We start from the raw sequence: 17869 nt of genomic DNA, 5'->3' as shown, positions 1-17869 counted from the left end.
GTGTCAGAGGGGGCAGTTCGGCCAGCTAAGCAGCATCCCAGGAATGTGATCCTGCCCAAGGCTACTCAGGCTCGGCTGAATATTGGTAACCCTAAACTCCAATGAGTCTGAGCAAGAGCGCCGGATTAGGTTTATCTTCATTGGGGTTGAAATGGAGAGCGGCGGGGAGGGCTGGGAGAGTTTAGGGAGCAGCTGGAGTAACGTGGGCAGACTGAGAATGATGTGCAGGTACAGCAGAACTCTGTAGGTCACGGATTATTGATGGGGAAAAAGGAAGCATCGCGGCAGCAGCTCAAATATACATCTTCAATCACATAGAGCCAGTCTGACATTAGTGTTCAGACCCGTGAAAGATGGTTTTAAATTTGAGGGAAGGAATCAAAGTTTTGACATCAAATAGGCTTATGTCACACTGATTTGCAGGGAACTGTGTGACTGCACATATTGTACAAGTATTCACATAACTTTACATTTCTTTAAGTGTAACTTTTATATACTTTACTGCCTTTTTTTAATGTTTTATTCTATTCCAAGATAAATATTTGTTTATACCCTTTGGTGTGGATGGGGATACAGTCTCTTTGTGCAATCCTGGATTGATTGTTTTTTGCCGGTAACAAAAATGTGAGTAGTTACTGAGGAGCGAGTGAGGAATAAGTCAGGGACAACTTGGTAGTTAATGAATCGTTAATGAGTATTTCCTAAATAACTGTGTTTTCAGGACTATATACTGTAGTCGATAATGATGAGATAATAATTAATGAATCATGAGGTAACAATTAGTTGCTGATCTGCCTCATTAAATACTAATTACTTAATCATTAGTTACGCTTTTTGTGTACTGTCCAGTTAAGTGACACGTAATACGCCGTAGTTACTCCAATAGACTCATTAGTTACTCATTAGTTCACAAAACATTGCGGCATTCTCCTTAACAACAGAAGTAGATGGGGATTTGTCTGAAAACATAAGAAAACAGCCTGAACAAAACACAAAATGGCTCCACGCAGCTCATCCGTTGTAATCCAAGTCTCCGGAAGCCCCGAGATCCCAAATTCAATTGAAAAGATGCTATTCACACCCTTGATGTGCGATCGCACTCATGCACCCACTTCAGACTGGGTGCCTTTAAAAGGGGTGTGAATAACGTCTTTTCATATCAATTTCGCATCTCAGGGCTTACCGAGACTTAGGTTACCCAAGACGAAAACAAGTCCCCATCCAGATCAGTTTTTTAGGAGAATGCTACGACGCTGTTTTGCTGCGAAGCTCCAGAACTTATCCTTTAATAACACAATAATCCTTTAGAGAGGACTGATCTAAGTCACTCTCTGTGCTGCTAATGAACAAATTAAGAGCTCGTTTTGAGCTTAATTTCACCTCATTTTCCCCGAGTCCTCTTAACAGTCCCTCAGTGGCCCTCAGAAAACCCATGGAGCCCAGTTTGGGCCCCCCGTCTTCGTCATCTTCATGGTATTATCTTAACTGCAGCCATTTGTTCACATTTCTTCCGACTTAATTGTTTAATTGACTCACTCATCTGCGGAGCTGACATACACATGAGACAGACACTGGCTCGTTTCGAAAAGGATTTTTAATACATGTGAAAAATAAAAATCGAGTTGATCATCAGCACAGCAATAAAACATCTGTTCCACTTGTGTGATTCATTTGCAGTGGGACTTATCAGGAGTGTGTGTGTGTGTGTGTGTGTGATGCTTACAAACGGGGGGGAATAAAAGCCCAGCAAAGACACTGAAATAATGAAACCAAGTGAGCTGAAATAAATGATTAGTGCGGGATCTCATCTCTCCTTTAACTTCTCCCTCCCTCCCTCCTCTCTCTCCCTCGCTCTCTCGCTTTCTCCTCCCTCTCTCTCATTTCCATTCAGTCAGCAGCAGCAGCAGCAGCAGCAGTCTTGTTTGAGGATCCTTGGCAGCAGGACAGGAGGATACATCCCAGACACAAGACCGCCACCACAAAATTAAAAACAAAAAACAAAAAAACAAAAACCCAAAAACTGCCCGAGCAACATGTTCGCTGTGCGGATCGCCGCCTGCCTGTCCCTGCTGGTGGGCTTCTCGCTCCAGGTAGACGTGAAAAGTGGCAAAGAGGCGGGGAAAGCCGGGAATTTCATGGAAGATGAGCAATGGCTGTCAACCATCTCCCAGTACAGCCGGAAGATCAAGCACTGGAATCGCTTCAGAGACGTGAGTGGTGTGTTTTTTTGTTTTGTTTTTTTTGTTGTTTTGTTTTATTACCGGGTTGTCGTAGCTGTCGCTGTTCCCACCTCGGAGGTGCTGGATGTCTGCGGTGGAGTGTTTGGCGCTCAGGTGATTTTTTTTTTTTTTTTTTTGCGCACCGGTGGACTGAGCGCAGACACACGCGCGCAGCACGAGCAGTTTGTGCTGAAGAAAAACACTTCAAATGATCAAACGTTGTGCCTCATGGATTCATTAATTCATCAACATTAACTTTTTCTCCCTCCCCCCTCTTGTGTTCTCGTTCATTTGGTAGAAGACACACCAAGCTTTAAAACTGACACTTTTGTCTATGGACCTTCTTATGAGAGGGCTCCTTCTGGGTTATCTGTGTGGTGTAACGGTGTCTGTATTCACTGATCAATACCTCATTGATTTGCCATATTGCACACACGAAAAATGTAAGGGGCTCGTTACAGGAGGCTTCCGACAGTGAAAAGCCACACAGCGAGACAGACATCGCAAGTGTCTTTCCCCCGGATCAAAAAAAAAAAAAAACATCAAGTAGAGATGGGAACAAACATTTCTTTCTCCCTTGTGGATCTGCTGTCCAGACATCTCTGGGCTGTGGAGTGACAGCTTTGTTTATTCTGATGACTGCTCGCTACAAATGGCCTCTGAATCTGACAAATCTCTGCATCAATTTTCCTAGTTTATGCTTCTCAAAATGTGGGCATTCGCTGGTTGTCTTTGTCAGACAGGATATCAAACTGTTGGCATTTGTTCACCTTTCTGCTGTTTCTTAGTATCAGACCAGACAGAATTAGTCACACGGAAGGAATCTCGACCACGAGGCTTTTAGTCACAGCATTTTAATGACTGAATCTGACAATTGAGCAAAAGCAACAACCAATGATGACATTTTTAGGAAGTTCCACCAACCAGCCAGCCCTGTAGTCCAGGAAAAAGGCAAAGGTTGGGTGATATTGATCAAATATTGTGACAGAGGCAATTAAAACACCTTTAATGACCAGATGGAAGTCTGTTTTTTGGTTAATCAAGCTCATAAATCAAGTGGAGCCTATGCAAGACCCAATATTGCCACAAGCATAGGCGGAGTTTGTGGGGAGGCACTAGGGGGCTTTTGCTCGTGGTAGAGCGGCTGAAAGACATCACTCCGTTGACTCTATAATGTGTTTCCTCTCAAGGTTTCTCTCAAGTTTGTGCACGATGTTCTGGAGACTTTACGTCGTCTGAGGCCCTGTTCCCTTTCCGACACTGTTGTAGAACGTAAAGGAGTAAACACACACGACCTACTCCATTATCTGCTCGCCCCAAAGTATTTCTTCTATATAGAACTCTTCTAAGTTATCCAATGAAATAGAAAATGATAGTAAGAAACACATCTGAATACCATTGTGGTTTTGAGCGGGCTTCAGTTTTGGAGTAGGAAGATTATATAGTTGTTATATAGAAAATAGTTGGACTGTGTGTACTCACGTCAGTTCAAAAAATGGTTTCCCCTCACCGCTAGCCGCAAATGTCAAACTCTTAATGAAATTCCACCAATGTCCACAATGGCCAGATGCAGACAGAGGGTAGAGAGTATAACGGATGGGTCTAACAGGGTAAAGCCTCTCATGTCATCAAACTGTTAAAACCTGAGGACAAGACTGCTGACCGTCAGTCTTCGATTTCGTGTTGCTGTGTCACAATGGAGATCTGGTTTAAACTGTTCAGGATTGTGTTGGATAATGATGGATGGATGCACAGCAGGTATTATTTGAGCTTGTTTGGAGCAGTTTAGCATATGATTGACATATTTTTTTTACTTTTCTGTGATTTAACTGGTTTCAAGACAAGTTTCACTGCTGGGACAGTCTGTATACGTCACCGGGGTAATTTGAACGTGAGGTGAATGCAACTGATTGTAAGAATGCTGAATTTTTAGACAATATTTCGGTTGCGCTCAGAGGTGAGACAACACAAGAAGAATATGTGCACCAGTACACACTCTGTTGCTCGGTTATTACCAGGCGAAATCTGATACCGTTTTACACAACAGCCCTGCAATAACTTCTACCCTCACAAAGGCCATAATGTTGTTGAAATTGTTTTTGAGTGTTCAACTTTATGGTCATTCCGTACGCTTGTATTTCGTGGTGCTGTTGAGCTGTGTTTTGTTACGGCCACCAGGGGGTATGTGGGCGATGGGAAGGCAGTGGATATGGTAAAGCGTCAGGGTAGCTCATCGGTGCGGCGGTTTGACACCTCCCCGGTACCAAAGGACAGAAGACATGGCCCGAATCAGGATGTGGGAGTCCGTAAGCTCACATCCGAGCCCTCTAGCTTGCCAACTGGACAGTCGTTTGATCTCATTGCTGAGAAATACCACCTCACACAGGAAAGTCTTATCAATGGCGGCCAGATCGCAGCTGTATTAATTTGGGCCATGCTCGGTGGCGTGCATGTGTCCTACTGCCCTGGAGCGCCTGAGCGCCCAGAAGGCTCGTCAGAGAATTTGTAATTGAACTACAAATTTGTGCTGTCATGCGAAACTGAATATTATCTTTGCTGTCACTGCTTCACCTGTCTGATTGGCTCTGTGGTTGAGTGGCAGAGGGCAGGAACAGTGAGAGATGAGCCGTTTCTGTAGGGTTCGCATGTTTGGGTCAGTCCAGAAGTAAAAAGATGAGGGAAAAGTAGAACATTGTCTCATTTGTGAAGCTTCTCCATCATCTGCTGTGGCCCGGACCGTTCCTTGCGTTTGCTTTTAATCAAACTGCCAAGTGGCTGAATGCAAATGTTAAAATTAGACTCCTTGACTGACAAACTGATTAATCGGCTAATCGTTTCACCGCTGGTGTCTGGAAGGGATATCCACCCCTCTGACTTTTTTCTTGATTTATTGTTGTACAACTCAGAATCCCGGCGGATTAATTAGGCCCCTCCGCAACTTATCATTAGAGACGATGTCTCTTAAATGTCAGTGTGAAAACAAATCTGTTGATCAGTTTCATTAAAGTTGAATTAATCTGCTGTGATTAAAATGTATAAAAAAACATAAAAGATTAAAAAGTCATGGTTGGGGGTGGATACTTTTTATATCTACAGTGTGAGTGTGTGTAGTAAACCCAAAGGGTATTAATTGCTATTCAGCAGGCTACAGTAAATACATAATTCGAGGGAAGATACTGCAGCAACATGTGAAAGCTTTAACGAGAGAGGTGTAAATGGGACAGAAGTAACGTAATGCAAAGACATGGTCAGATCACGTTTCATTAAAAAGCAAGGATAGTTGATTTAAAAAGGAAATACAGGCAGTCATCCATTGCTGGTTAGATATTTAGGCAATGATGCTTTCAAGTTTGACCAAAGAGCACGGATACCCAATCTGAACACGTCAGGAGTACAGAGTTTATATACTTTTTTAACTTATTTTGATTTTCTGATTGCGGTATCTATATATTTCTACGTTTAAGAATTATTTAAACATTTTGGAAAATTTGCAAAGTTGCTTTCTTGCCAAGAGTTAGATAAGAGGATCGATATATTGCTTTCATATCTGCGAGCTAGATATATGCTAGAGTTAGCTTAGCCTAAAGACTGGAAGCAGGGGAAACAATGTTGGCCTGTCTCTGCCGAAAGTTCAACAATACATCTGTCAGCATCTCAGTTTGCTTTCTTGCCGAGAGTTAGATGAGAGGATCATTACCACTCTCACATCTCTCGCCTATGCTACATATGGAGCTTGAGCTAGCAGATGATTAGCTTACAAGCTAAAGAACCAGGTGACACATATTACCTGCCTCTGTCCAAAGTAAAAAAAATACACCTATCAATATCTTTTGTTTTCTTGCGAAGACTCCGATGAGAGGACTATCCGTGGGCTAAATATTTGCGCTATACAGCTAGCAGACGATTAGCTTAGCTTAAAGACCTGAAGCAGGGAAAACAGCCTGTCTCCATCCAAAGTGCACCTGTCAGCATCTCTAAAGCTAATTAATATACATATTTATTTGTTTAATTGATACACAAACAGTGTTTTTACAGGAAGTGACATGCTTTAACTAGCTACATATTTATTGATGGCAGCCTTTACGTCACCAAGCTAACTGCCTCCTGGCTGTAGTGCGAGCTAGTCTTAACGATGACAAGATCGAGAGTATATTTCTCAAAATGTGAATCTTTAAGGTGTAAAATGTGTGCCTGTATCTGAACTCATTTCAGTTTTTGGCAATTTTATTTTAGCGTTTGCCTTCGTTTTGAAAATGGCGGTATATAGTGCCATCATGTGTGGCTAGTTGGGCTAGCATGGGAAAGGTTTTTGCCCTATAAAGTTCAAAAAGACCCCTATCAGTCCCCAGCTAACCGCTACTTAACTGACCAGCTAGCTACATACAGCACAGAGAGACATTTCCAGTAATGTTTAACTTTGAAGGTGTCAAAGATGATGTTGTTTTGTAGTTCTGGACAAGCTTTTCTTTTGTTTTTGGTTTGAAGGAAGAAGTAGCCACCCAGCGTGATCATGAGTATTTAGCGCTTTTGTTTTGGTTTACTGTCAGTCAGGCTGGTTTTGATGGGATCGCATGGGAGAGATTGGTGTTGTGTTTGTGCCCTTGCTTCATTCCACCTCTTCATATAAATCTCATCAAGGCGATACTGAACCACAGCGCAGGAGGAAACACTGTGGAGAGAGAGATAGACAGTCGAGCTGGCTTGGTTCTGCTCAATAGGACAATTCTTTGCTGCTGCCGCGCAGTGAGCCGCAGTGTGAAATATGAAGGGGTCGTATTTGTTTACTAGCTGTCTTGGCAAGCAGGTGGTGTGAAAACAGTGAGCAGGAATATTCATACTGCATTTAAAAAAAAAAAAAAATCACCATGTGGGCTCCGTGGAACAGTGATGGCGGTTTGATTGATCTGACTGGTGTTTAAATTGGACCAGTGCACATATGATTATCCAGCATGGAGGCATAATGAGGAAGAGTCGACAGGAAGAACAATAACACCAACAGCTGCAGAGGCAGGAGGTGTTGGGATAATCCACAGCAGGTTACAGCGTGTTATACAAGCTCCATTATGACTGGCATCAATGCTGAAGCTGTAATCACGACACATTGCAAATGTCAAGACATCAAATCTTCCCGACGCACGTAGATCTCACGTCTGTGCAGAATTCTCCCACACAAAAGCGGACGAACAGGTTACAAATGTCGACAAATGGCGGCTGTAATTAGCTGATTGCGTCCTCCTGAATCATCGCACTGGTTGGACGTTTCCACTTTACATTCTGGTGCGTTTGGGTGGATCAGCTCAGTGGGACCTCAGGGCCGCGGCTCATGTGGACAGTACTGTGCTGTTCATTCACGGCCAGATTCTCCCATCTCGCCGAGCAGAGCAGAGAGGGGAACTCATTAAGTAGCTGCGCAGCCTCTCAGCCAACCACAGAGGGCTGTTTTAAGGGTTGCACCTGCTCGAGTGCCAGCTACATATTTAATGAGGGAGAATTGCTACATCTTTCTCAGGTAAATGGCTCCTCGGGTCCTTCGGTTGTCAAGATTAGCACAGAGTGAGGCAAAAATACGAGAGGTGGTTAGCCTCATTGGTGCTTATGAATTAGTTTAATTTAGGACAGTGATAAATGCATTAATTAGATTACCATGAGTGGTTCCTTACATTTTACACAAAGCCTCTAAGTGTGCTTAAATCCTACTCAATATTCATGCAGGAATATGATGAAAGGGAGCGGGAGTTAAACCTCAAATGTTTCTGCGCTGTAAAAGCTTATGGGTTGAAACTAATGATTCTTTTCTTAATTGATTTATCTATTTATTATTTCAACATGCAAAATTTCGCGCCAAAAATTGTAAACATAAGTTGACAACTATGCTAGACACCTACGCTAGGCACTGCAGTGCTGCTAATATCAGAATGCTAACATGCTCACGATGAAATGCTAACATGTTGATGTTTAGCAATATTTCTGATTTTCACCATCTTAGTTTGATGTCTTAGCTAGCAAACATTCGCTAGATGGCACTAAACACAAAGTACAGCTGAGGCTGATGGGAATGTCATTAGTGTTGAAGGTAATTAGCATTGGTATCTGTATCAAGCTCAATCCATTTATCCAATCCAGCCAATGGTTTGTTTGACAGATGCCATTGTGAGCATGTTGGTATGCTGACATTAGCACTTAGCTCAAAGCACGGCAGTGCATACTTATAGTACAGCCTCACAGATCACTTTCATGGCTGTGGAAGCTTGGTATTGTTTCAGTTCAGCCAACAATGGACAATGGGCTAGCGTAACTCAAAGAGCCTTTATTTAGTAAACGTGACTGGACATATTATGTTTGTTATTGGCAAGTTGGCCATAGAAGAGACTGTGTTGTTTTTATGGATAGGCGAGGCCAAACCCGACAGTGACGCTGCACAATATTGGGTTGTTCGGTTAGCCTACATTGTCAAAAAATTGTGAAAAATGGCCATTAAAAGTTACTTGAGCCTAGGATGACGCCCTAAAATACCATGTTTTATCCAAAGTCCAAAATGCAAACACTCAATCTAAGATGATATAAAACAGGAACACCTCACCTATAATAAGTTGTCATCAGAGTAATAAAATTTGTTTGATTTTAGTAGATCAAGTAAGTAACTTAGTATAGATTGACCTGCACCCTTCAGCCACAGTGTCATATTATGCACCCCACGTGGATGACATGTAGAAGGACAGCAAGCATGTTGGATGAACCACTTAAGCTCTAATAAGCAACCTGATTCCTCGTTCAACTGTAGAGCAGAGTCGTTTATACGCGCTGCTGTGATTGAGACGACTGCGATGGCCCCGGTCGCTGATCCTTCATCAACACAGCTCCTCTGTGAGAGCTCTTACATAAATGCTGGACCAGGGTTCGCTCTGTTGTTTTTTTCTTCTTTTCTGCCGAACATGACGCTGTTGCATCCTAAGTGACACTGAGCTCCTTTACTTAGCTCAGAGACAGGCCGCCAGCTGTGGGTTTTTCTGCTCCTGTCATCAACCTCAGCCATTTATTAGCCTCCCACAGGATTTATGCAGCAGCGCTAACAGCCAGTGTAATTACGGATATGAAAAATTAGAAAAATTAGATCAAGAGGACAGTGTGCAAATTGTAGAAAATATGATAATGAGGCCCTTTTCCCAATTAAAAGTGAATGGCAGCGGGGGCGAGGGAAATTAAGATGGGAGAAACTATAACAGTTAAATGAGCTAATAGTTGTCTGTATTTCCTCTGCCGCGCGAATCTGAAGATCAAGCTATCAAGCCAACGGTGTCGAAAACCTTCTCTCTGCACACTAATGAGATCAAAATGGCAGGAGCGGCGTAAAGAGATGTTTTCTCTCCTTGTCCTCTTGTCGTTGCGTTGTCTTTCACTGGAGGTGAATGTCAGGGAGATCAGCCGCGAGTGTCCGGGGCTGCTCAGATACGATTCGCGGTGGAGACAGAAAGGAAAAAAAAGAGATCCTGTTGGCTTCCCAACACAAGCGTGGGTGACTCCTAATTGAGTGGAGAGGCTGTTTTGTGTTGTTTGCTCCGGTGGAAAAGCTGTACACGTCGGAAAGCAATTTACGCTCTGCAAAGAAAGAAAAAAAAAAAAGGCGAAAAAACACTGAGACTGCCTGGAACAGCGGGAAGACTTTCTCACAAGCCTACTTGTTGTGATGGGACAGAACGTGCACGTATATTAATGTGTTTCACTGTGGAGCACCAGTAGCAACCGTGGCCTGAATTCCCATCTTTTTCAGCCGGTAACTTCTCTGCAAGTTCCTGAAATGTCGGGCTGAATAATTAGCCGTTCCAAGGTTCTTCTTCTGGCTCTATTGTTCATGCATTATTTATAGTGGCATCTGCCTCAGAGTCGTCTCTGTACTCGCGAAAGCTCCTCTATGCCTCGCTGCAGGCAGAAGAGCGATAAATGCTGCCAGTCCTGCTCGCGTGTCTGTCTTCGTTCAAGGCGGGCGCGGTGTCACACCTGACACCCAATCAATGATCGAGCTTTTTTAGCAAACAAACATAATCTATGTCATCTCTCACCTTTGAGTCGAGAACAGAAACTGGTAGAACTCCTTTTGGTTCTGTCAGTGCGGTTGGTAAATGCCCTGGTTACTGACGACAAGAAACGAAATAATCTAGACAGTAACAGTTGCGTATCACTGCATTAAAGTAAAATAAATACAAAACAAACCGAGGCCAGGCCAGTCGCAAGTCGCCAGGATAAAATGTTGGCATGTAACGTTTCTGCAAATCACAGATATGTTCACATTTGTCACTGGCTACATGGCATATTGTTCATTTCTACGATATTCCTTACGAGCCAGTGACTGCATTATGAGACTAGTTTCAACATTTGTAAGGGTGACACCTCTGGAAATGTTTGATGAGACCTCAGAACATCTCCAGACATGTTTTATGGTAACACAAACATCTATTTTTTTCCCCTACTCCTAACCAAGTGTTTTGGTTAAAGTTGTGACAAAAAGAAATGTAATGTTTCAACACAGTTGTTGATTGCAAAAACATGCATTGCTAACATGTCAGCGTTCATCATGGCAATCCCTCCAAAAGTTCCTGATGTACAGTATCTTCCCTAAAGTACACAAACTTTGTCCTCACCGACTGACCGACCAACATTAGCCTGCTGCTAAAAACCAAGATCAGGAATGTAAAATGCACCAAAAGTAAAGATAAAAATGAAATCAAAGGCCGAGTCAAGTGTTTATATTGATAAAACACATCAAGTTGAAATTGTACAATAGAACATTTGATGTGTGTTGTAACAGGCTCTCATATTTGGACCTTTTACGACTCTAACTACCATTTCACCTCGTTGTGTCTGAGCTGATACGTTTGATGTGATTCAGATCATTTCAGGTTCAGGAAGAGATATCTGACCTGGCTGAGGCTTGTTTTTTTGTTTTTTTTTGGTGTGATAAAATATGATATATTTCATTCAGATATATGGAACCTGATGATAAGAAATCCAGCTGTATTTATTTGAAATTTGTCTGCCACTCGACAACAATGACGTGCCTATCTGTTTATCTGCGATGACCTTTGTCGTTATCTCTCTCAGACACGAGGCAGAAACCTCAGTTTACCCTTCGCTGGGTAAACACTTCAGAACAGGCTTCACCTGCTCAAATCACTCTCCAGCACAGGTGCAGTCATGGGACCTGTTATTTGACTCGAAATTATTTTTAAAAAAAACCAAAAAAAAACCTGCAAACACTGTTGTGCATAGATTAGCCAGGTGGAAATATATTTAGGCTGCAGAAAGATGCTGCCCTGAATATATTCAGGTCTGCTGCGGGCGCTTTTGATAGATGTGTGTTTGGGTGCCGCCGTCATTGTGAGCTGCACTAAACAAACACAGCCGCGCCGCTTATGCTCAGGTACAAACGGTGTAATAATGTGAGGTGCTCGGGTTCAACCTGGCATTGATAGATTCTTTGCTTTGGGCCACAAATCACTCACTGTTGAAACAGCAGGGCAAGCACTGTACAATTAGGCCAGGCAGCTACAGAAACTTAAAGGACATGCTCTTGCCTGGGGACAATGCACCTCTTTTTTTTTTTTACTGTCTTCTGTCTGTTTGATTTTGAACGAGATACTGGGCGACTGCTCGTCTTTGGCTCAGACGTCCCCGGAGCTGCATATGGAGATGGAGGAGCAGGGAGAGCTCCCTCTCTGCATTAACTGTCACAGCGAGGAGGAGGTGTCAAGGACATGCTTGCTTGGAAGGGACTGTGATCTTACGTGCACAAGCTGTATTTGGCATGTGTGGCTGGTGGCGGATGCATGTGTTTGTGTTTGTGTGTGTGTGTGTGTGTGTGTGTGTGTGTGTGTGGGAAGAGAGACCAGACCGTTAATTTGTCGAGTTGGCACGGTAATGGATACACCCTCCAAAGTCATATTGAAATGACCTTAATCAAGCAGATCGTATAGAAGGGATGGGAGGCAGAGCCGAAGCACTAATGGCTTTTTTCTCAGTTGAAAGAACTCGACAGAATCTCATTTATGCGTGATGTAGTCCGTCCTAAAGCCATAACGTGACATCTCAATGTTGCTTCCCTGTTTTACTGTAATGTCCCGCCGCCACCGCGGGAGATTAGCATTATCAGCAGCCACAACAACCCAATTTGTTCTCATTGCCGTGGCAGACGGGGGGAATTAAATGTAATCAGCCAAGCTAGCATATTTAACTTAGCTACTCCCCGCGAGCTGTCTCGCGCCGATCCCTTGCGGTATTTCGACTGGGATGGTTATCATCATTATCCCCTCTTAACCGTGCCACTTGTTCCCGAAACTCATGTGTCTGACAGTTGTAAAAAAAAAAAAAAAAAAGCCGCAGAGCTTAAATGGACCTGTCAATGGAGTCTAATTAATTTAAACAGCAGGCGTAGCTGTTCAGTTTTTGGAAAGAGCCAATACGATAATAATCACAGGCGCAGATAGATGGTGGGAAAACGATACTGAAATCATAATTTTGGGACACACATGCTGACAGAACAGTACATCTGCTCGGTACAACAACAATCTTTACACAAGTTTTTTGGGGGGTGATACTGCAGACCTGTCCAGTTAAAGAAAAAGACTTCCATTATATTTCGTATTTAGTCCACCTCTCAACCTCCTGACTTGCCGGCCGTGTCCCCGTCTCTGACTACCCTAATGCATTGGTTTCTACTGAACAAGTATATGTCAAAAATATATAATTTTATCTGTTCAAGAGGCCCTATAATTTCCTCAAACGGCTGGGCTACTGTAATTTGTAGCAAATGTTACAGAAACAGGAGTAAACACAGAATTTCTTTGGGACTGTTTTCAGCAGTGGATGAATACACATTGGGTGTGCTGGTGAGGATTGTAGGGCAGCAGAATGGTGTGTTAGCCTTGTTCCACACCTCCGACTCACATCTTCGACCTGTTGACCTGTTGACTTGTTGACTTGTTGACAGGTCTGCTGTTGTGTCCACTGACTGCTGGTTCTGCTCGCTGGAGAAACAACCGACCAATCAGAGCCAGGGCTGCAGCGATAGACTGTTTCCAAGTCATGCAGAAAATTAATGATAATCACACTGTGTACATTTATTTAACTACCTAATTGAATTATACTTCATTAGAATTTATATTCATTGATTGATTATTTGTCAGCTGTTAAATTAATCACCAACAGTTTTGTGATGTATTATAGAGGAAAAAAGTACAAATTCTCTGATTGCAGCTTCTTGTAATATGAATATTTTCTGGTCTCTTCACTCCTTTATGACCGTAAACGGGTTGTGGACACAACAAGACATTGCGGTCGTCATCTTGGGCTTTAAGAATTCAACATTTATCATCATTTCCTGACATTTTTGAACCAAATAAGTTACTGATTGTTGGAGAACATATTCCACAGATTAATCGACAATGAAAACAGTTATTGGTTTAAAGAGACTGCGGCATTATTTACTCGACTATGCGTAACATAACCTTGTACTAAGCAGCAGCAAAATACGAATAAACAATCAGAGAAAATGTGGATTAGTACTCTGTGGACTAAAGAAAGTGTTTCTTCAGCCAATGAAAACACGAGATGAAGAACTGAAACTGATGTATTCGTCCCAATAGCAGAATATGTGTACAGTCTTCTGGGATGACGAATACGACTACCAATAAAAATGATAATGATCAGGATGGTAGCAAGTCAGGACGCAAAAATTAGACGAGCAGAAACAAACGTGACATTTATGAGAAGAGGTCGAACTTGAAAATGTAGCGGAGAACCTCCAAATCAAACGACGACAACCCAGTCGTGATGAAGATAGCGTGTATTTTTCAGTCGTAAAACCTGCCGAGCTTGTTGTTTTTAGTATCTTTTTTTCCTGCAGGGCCACTGAAGTCAGTTTGTTTCGAGTCTATCGGGGTGGAATTTATTTTCTCAACCTCCACCACATTCAGTATTGATTTAAGTTCCCCGCAGTAGATAAGTATGCCAACACCAAACAAGATTTAAGCCCATTCATCTATTTATGTATGCTGATACTTTTTTTGTGTGTGTTTGCAGATCAATACTGATGAGTCTAGCTACTACAAAGTGAAAATAGCACAGTGGCATCAGGTATTTTTGTTGTCCCGTGGAGCCACATGCTTCAGCTTGTCTCATTATGTTGTTTTTTTTTTTTTTATTTGGCTCTGCTACTATTGTATGCAGAAGCAGCGTGGCTCAGCACAGCGAAGACGGCCCTGCATAAGCCGCAAGCTCCCGGGGGCATCTGTTTGGAGCTCAACCTGAAGGCTCGCCTCTTCTTTTCTCTCCGCCTCTTTGTTTTGCAAATGGGGGGGAGGGAGCGATAAGATGCTGCAGAGACTCAGGGGTTCTGCTTGGCTCAGCAGCGAGGGTCCAACGGAATCCATTTTTTCTGCATCTGCGCCGTCCCCCCCCCCCCCTCCAATTACTGCACCTCTCGGAGCATGCAACGCCGTGATTCAACTACGGAGAAGTGAGCCCCGTGCCACCGTTTGATGTGCCACTTCATCAGCGATTCGGAGACCAGCGCTAAAAGGCTCCTGAGAAAACGGAAAAAGGTTCATTTCTGTGATGCAACTTCCTGAAATGTGCTCCTCATTAGCCGAGGGGGCTGCGGCTCGGTAGAAAAAACGCCGCTTGTCAGAAGGTCTTAATGTTTTAAGACAGTTGAAAAGAGCTTCTTTTATGTTAACTGCGCATAAAGCGGCCCGTGACTTGACAGAAAAGTGTCATTGCCGGTTAGTCAAATCATCTGCATTCTTAAGAAAGCGCCGCACTCTCCAGTCAGCCTGATTATTTCTGCGTTTCGGCGCGGCGCAAATGTCTCAGATGGATGCACGCCCGACAGTTGGGCAGGAGAGACGTGCCCTTCAGTGTGCAGAGATGGCTGCAGATTGTGCTCCGTTACTGTACTGCATTGCAGGCAGGCCGGGCTTACCTTGTGAAACAACATGTGTCCTTCGCCTGCATGCCCCCGAGCGCTCCAGCTCAGATGATCAATTTGATCCAGCTCCGTGTGGCTGGGCTGCGACTTAATCCCATAATGCTCTGGTGTTTTGTTGCAATCGAGACAAGCCCCCCCCCCCCCCCTCCATTTTTCTCCCTGGGCTTCTTATTTTATCTACAAGAGCGTGATGAAAAATCTTGTGTGTCTTTCATATACGCCGCCATGTAATCACCTCAAACGCTGTGTAATACAATCACTGATCACGTCAGAGCGAATGTGGTGGAGGAATCTCGGGGCCGTCATGCTCCGGTGAGAGTAAACTGTGGAATTGTTTCGTCGAGTCGGTGTGTGTGGAATTCAAAGGAGATGTGAAAATATGTCCTCAGCCGTTTTCTTAGCGCGTTTCCTGCTTTGATATTTCAAGTGAAAATGCGATGTTTTGCCACTCTAGAGCCGGTGGGTTCAGGCCCGAAAGACACACGGCATCATTTTGGAACACTCTAATGCATTTCTAAGTGGTTCAATCTGTGGTGGGTCTGCGCCATTAGTGTCTCTCCCATTTCTCCGTCGTTTTTGAAGACGGCGGGGGTACAAACAGAGCGAGACATTACCGCCACCACTCAGGGCCCAGCATGCTGAATCGGGGCGCCATAATGACACGGCGAAGGCGAGATGCACTCCCGCTGCTCCCTGGTAACTACAGAGACACAGAGGGTGGAATGTAGATTCGCGGCCACCTCCGCCTGTGTGCCCTTTGCAGCGATTTAAAGTGGGCAGGGAGACGTAGCTAATTCGGTGACATTAATCAAGTAAAGCACATTACTGTGCAAATGACGGGCGGGGGGATGACGGGCTGACAATGCCCTGCCAGTCAGAGAGGCAGACACACCTCGGTGATCTGATAGGATGACACAGACCTGGCCCAGAGCGGAGCAATCAGCTGAGGAAAGCCTCTCGCAGGTCTCCGTTCATTACTGACATGACCCGGCTCACCAGTCCATCCATCAGCCTGTGTTTATCCAGTCAGTGCCAGGGTAAATGACTCCATGGAGCTGGATAAATGACAACTGGATGAAATTCAAAATGTCCCGATCATCATTTAACCTCCAACTCATATCCTGCTGCTTTAGTGATGTCTTCACTGCAAATATCCTCTTCAGAATATCAATAAGGAATATTGCAGAGGATGAAGGGCACAGTTATTACCCCGAGAGAGAGAGAGAAGACGGCTCCCATTTGAAAAAGCAAGAGAGCTCTTGAAATATGCGTGTCTGTGCGAGGTGGGGTTCAGCAGCATTTATTGAAGACAGTGTTAACGCTTTGCTGTCGGAACCGGTAAGAAATCCGTCTGGACATCTGCATCTGGATCGGATCTGCATCAAAATGAATACAGCTGCACATGAACATGCCGCGGTTTTCAGAGAATATCAGGGCTTTGTACACAATGACCGAGTTATGGCCGTTTAATTGTGTTCACGGGCTGGTTCAGTAGACAAAGCAGTTTATGGGAAATTTGTCGTAAAAGTTTAGGAGCCAATTTTTTCTAAAAAATGGCTTGTAATGTTTCTTTTATTGGGCTCATCCAGCAGTCAGGATGAGAATCAGTTTTATTGGTGAAGTGGGCGTTTTGGTCCCCTACTGTACAAGGAATCTGATTGCGAGCAATAAAAACATGCAAAACAGAACAAAAATCAAACAGAAACCAATTAAAGTTACATGCAAAAATGTAATAGGCTTGATGGGGCTATCCAGATTAACACCAACAAAATAATCATGTGTTCACCCTTACTTTCCATCAAAGTTAATCAAAATGTGTGTTGTTTTTAAAGAAGTAGACCCCATTAACATAGCGGCCTTTATCCTCTGATGTCACATCAGCATCTGAGAAGACAATGTACAGTGAAAGCGAGCCATAATTGAAGGTAGAAAAACATTCTTGATAACATGTTAGCTGATGTTAGCGTGCGGCCACTTTCTAGCTAACATTACCATTTGATGATGTTACACTACGAATAGTAAATGTATTCTTAAGTATGAACACACACCTCGGTCACATTTAAGCCTGGAAGTGAAACACATTACCTGGATGGTAACGACAGCGAGGAAGTGGCTGAATGCTAACGTTAGCTAATGGGAAATCAAATATGTTGCTTCACCTTGAAGTAAGTCCCGATGTTTCTTCAGATTTTCACTTTCCATAATCTTTTCAGTTGCTAATCAGGAAGCAGTGAAATGATAACAATGTGTCATATCCCCTATGTACATATGCATATATGAGCTTTGAGCTTTAGCATCTTTGAGCTCCACCATTAGCCCGACATCAGAGTAAAATGGCCGCCATTGGTTGTCATTTTTGGCAGTATGCTTATCACTTTTTTCTCTGAGAGTTAGATGGAAAGATTGATAACTACTATCCATTATTATAGCTACAAGCAATCATATAAGCTAATATGAGGCTCGAGCTAGCAGCCTGTTAGTTTAACTTATCTTACAGATATGCATAGACCCAGGTGAGCTGTTTGTCCTGTTTTTCCAATCTTTGCGCTAAGCTAAGCTAAGCTAAGCTAAGCTAACCAGCTACAGTAATGTACAGACACGTCGTGTGTCACCAGGAAGCAAAGAGCGTAATTCAAAAAATATGGAATATTGTTCCTTCAAGGTGGGATCA

The 17869-nt window shown here is 43.4% G+C and overlaps 1 protein-coding gene across 2 annotated transcripts in view; it reads left to right on the top strand.

Moving 5' to 3' along the window:
• Window positions 1-1870: 1870 nt before the first annotated feature.
• Window positions 1871-17869, top strand: part of LOC115571388 (testican-2) — a 47899-nt gene continuing 31900 nt past the window's right edge. For both annotated transcript variants that reach the window (XM_030400778.1, XM_030400777.1), the window contains exon 1: window positions 1871-2210. In XM_030400778.1, coding sequence (XP_030256638.1) covers window positions 2034-2210 — 177 coding nt within the window. In that variant the 5' untranslated portion in view covers window positions 1871-2033. The remainder of the gene's footprint in view (window positions 2211-17869) is intronic.

The sequence above is a fragment of the Sparus aurata genome, chromosome 20, assembly GCF_900880675.1.
Source record: "Sparus aurata chromosome 20, fSpaAur1.1, whole genome shotgun sequence".
In the NCBI taxonomy this organism is placed as follows: Eukaryota; Metazoa; Chordata; class Actinopteri; order Spariformes; family Sparidae; genus Sparus; species Sparus aurata.
The sequence above is the reverse complement of the archived record's forward strand: the minus strand, read 5'-3'. Positions and strand labels throughout refer to the sequence as shown.